Source organism: Equus caballus, chromosome 12 (assembly GCF_041296265.1).
Source record: "Equus caballus isolate H_3958 breed thoroughbred chromosome 12, TB-T2T, whole genome shotgun sequence".
In the NCBI taxonomy this organism is placed as follows: domain Eukaryota; kingdom Metazoa; phylum Chordata; class Mammalia; order Perissodactyla; family Equidae; genus Equus; species Equus caballus.
The window spans coordinates 18,147,826-18,150,638 of NC_091695.1; the positions used below are offsets into that span (position 1 = coordinate 18,147,826).

General features: G+C 37.0%; 1 protein-coding gene across 1 annotated transcript; it reads left to right on the forward strand.

The window, feature by feature from the left end:
- The first annotated feature begins 542 nt into the window (after window positions 1–542).
- Window positions 543–1,460, forward strand: OR4C2 (olfactory receptor family 4 subfamily C member 2). The gene is given in 1 exon segment (NM_001391181.1): window positions 543–1,460. A coding segment is annotated over 1 exon segment (918 nt).
- The last annotated feature ends 1,353 nt before the right edge of the window (window positions 1,461–2,813 follow it).

Genomic DNA, 2,813 nt, shown 5'->3' on the forward strand with positions numbered 1-2,813 from the left:
TTTATACTTAAAAGATATATATAAAACCTGTAATCTTTTAATACTAATTCTTTAACAATCATTCACTAGATCTTTACCTATAGTATATTTACTTAGTTATAATTAGGATATACAGACTACCTTGTGGGGTTTTTATTCATGTCATTTCATATTTTTTTCTAAGTCTTGTTAGTCTCCCAAATTATCACTTCTAATGACTACATTATTCCATCATATTGATGTCCAAATGAAGTTTTGTAAAGACTACTCTGACTCAGGGAAATGGAGTTCATTTATTCTGGGTTTTCTATGTCTTATAAGAATATTTTTGAGGAAGAATAATAAAAGACTAAGAGAGCCAACTAACAGAAGTTTTGAGGTACCTATTCCTAGGGAGTTTTGGGAAGATAAGCAATCATCTGTGAGATTCTCAGAGTACTGTTAAAAGGCAGAGTTTTGGACTATTTCATTCTTTCATAATTCTTCTTCCCTTTCTTTCTTTCACTCTCTTTTTTTAGGGTAGAGCATTCCTTCCAGGAGTTTTTATCACCCATACCACAGAGATGGAGAGTAAAAGAAATGTGACTGAGTTCATTTTGATAGGTCTTACACAGAACGCCAAAATGCAGAAACTTGTGTTTGTGGTATTTTTGTTTCTATATCTGGTGACACTGTCAGGCAACCTACTCATTGTGGTTACCATTACCACCAGTCATGCTCTGAACTCCCCCATGTACATCTTCGTGACCCACCTTTCTTTGATAGATGCAATATATTCTTCTTCTTCAGCTCCTAAGTTGATTGTGGACTCCCTTCACAAGAAGAAAATTATCTCCTTTAATGGATGTATGGCTCAAGTCTATCCAGAACATATTTTTGGTGCTACTGAGATCATCCTGCTGATGGTGATGGCCTATGACCACTATGTGGCCATCTGCAAACCTCTGCATTATATGATTGTCATGTGTCACAGGCTGTGTATTCTCCTGCTGAAAGTGGCCTGGGCTGGAGGATTTCTTCATGCAACCATTCATATCCTCTTTATAGTCTGGCTGCCCTTCTGTGGCCCCAATGTCATAGATCATTTCATGTGTGACTTGTACCCTTTGTTGAAACTTGTCTGCATGGACACTCATACCCTTGGTCTCTTTGTTGCTGCCAACAGTGGGTTCATCTGCATGTTAAACTTCTTTCTCTTGGTGGTCTCCTATGTGGTCATCTTGTGCTCTCTAAAGAACTATAGCTTGGAGGGGAGGCACAAAGCCCTCTCCACCTGTATCTCTCACATCATAGTAGTAGTCTTATGTTTTGTGCCCTGCATGTTTGTGTATCTGCACCCAGTGATCACTCTGCCCATTGATAAAGCTGTGGCTGTCTTTTATACTATAGTGGCTCCTATCTTAAATCCTTTAATCTACACTCTCAGAAATGCAGAGGTGAAAAATGCTATGAGGAAGCTCTGGTGGAAAAAAGTGACTTGAGATAGTGATTAAGCAGAGTCATTGAGTGTTATAGATGGAACTAATAGAGGTAATTTAATCCAAGCCTCTTGATCTGTAGATGAAGACATCAAATCTAACAAGAGATTGGATAATGCATACAGATAGTCACTTCATCACAGAGCTAAATCTTGGACTGGAATCCAGGCTTACTGTCTCCCATCCTACACTTTTGTCATCCAACTTGCTGTTTCTTAACCAATAAATATTTATCTATTACCTGGAAATCTGAACTATCTTTATAAGCTAAAAGGTGTGAACCTAGAATATTGGATTGGTATTAAAATAATCTTAATATGTAACATTGAGATATCGATTATGACTGATAAATGAAAACAAGATGTTTAACAATATTCCTGTACTTTGAACTGTAACCTCAATACAATATAAATTCTTTCTTTACATGAATTTTTTGTTCATTAAATCTTGGTTGTATAGTAAAAAGAGATACTGTTTGTCAAATGCCTATAAGGCTGACATTGCATCAGGCATTTTCTATATTGTGTCAGTCAGGGTCCAGTCAGGAGACAGACCACCTAGTAATTGGAATAGGGTAAGTTTACATACAGTTATTAATTATATCAAGGCATCAACTACAAAGGCGTGATGAGTACTCTAAAGAATGCCCTGAGAAATGCAAATCAAAACTACACCAAGATATCACCTTACACCTGTTAGAATGACAAAAATATCTGAAACTAATAGTAACAAATGTTGGAGAGGTTGTGGAGAAAAAGGAACCCTCATACACTGCTGGTGGGAATGCAAACTGGTGCAGCCACTATGTAAAACAGTATGGAGATTCCTCAAAAAATTAAAAATAGAACTACCATATGACCCAGCTATCCCACTACTGGGTATCTATCCAAATAACCTGAAATCAGCAATTCCAAAAGTCCCATACACCCTAATGTTCATTGCAGCATTATCTACAATAGCCAAGGCATGGAAGCAACCTAAGTGCCCATCAACAGATGATTGGATAAAGAAGATGTGGTATATGTATACAATGGAATACTACTCAGCCATAAAAAACAACAAAATTGTCCCATTTGCAGCAACATGGATGGACCTTGAGGGAATTATGTTAAGTGAAATAAGCCAGATAGAGAAGGACAATCTCTGTATGACTCCACTCATATTAGGAATTTAAAAGTGAAGACAAAGAGAACAGGTTAGTGGTGACCAGGGGAAAGGTGGGGTGGGGGGTGGGCACAAAGGGTGAAGGGGTGCACCTACAACACGACTGACAAATAATAATGTACAACTTAAATTTCACAAGATTTTAACTTATCAGTAACTCAATAAAAATTAAAAAGTCAAAAAAATAAATAA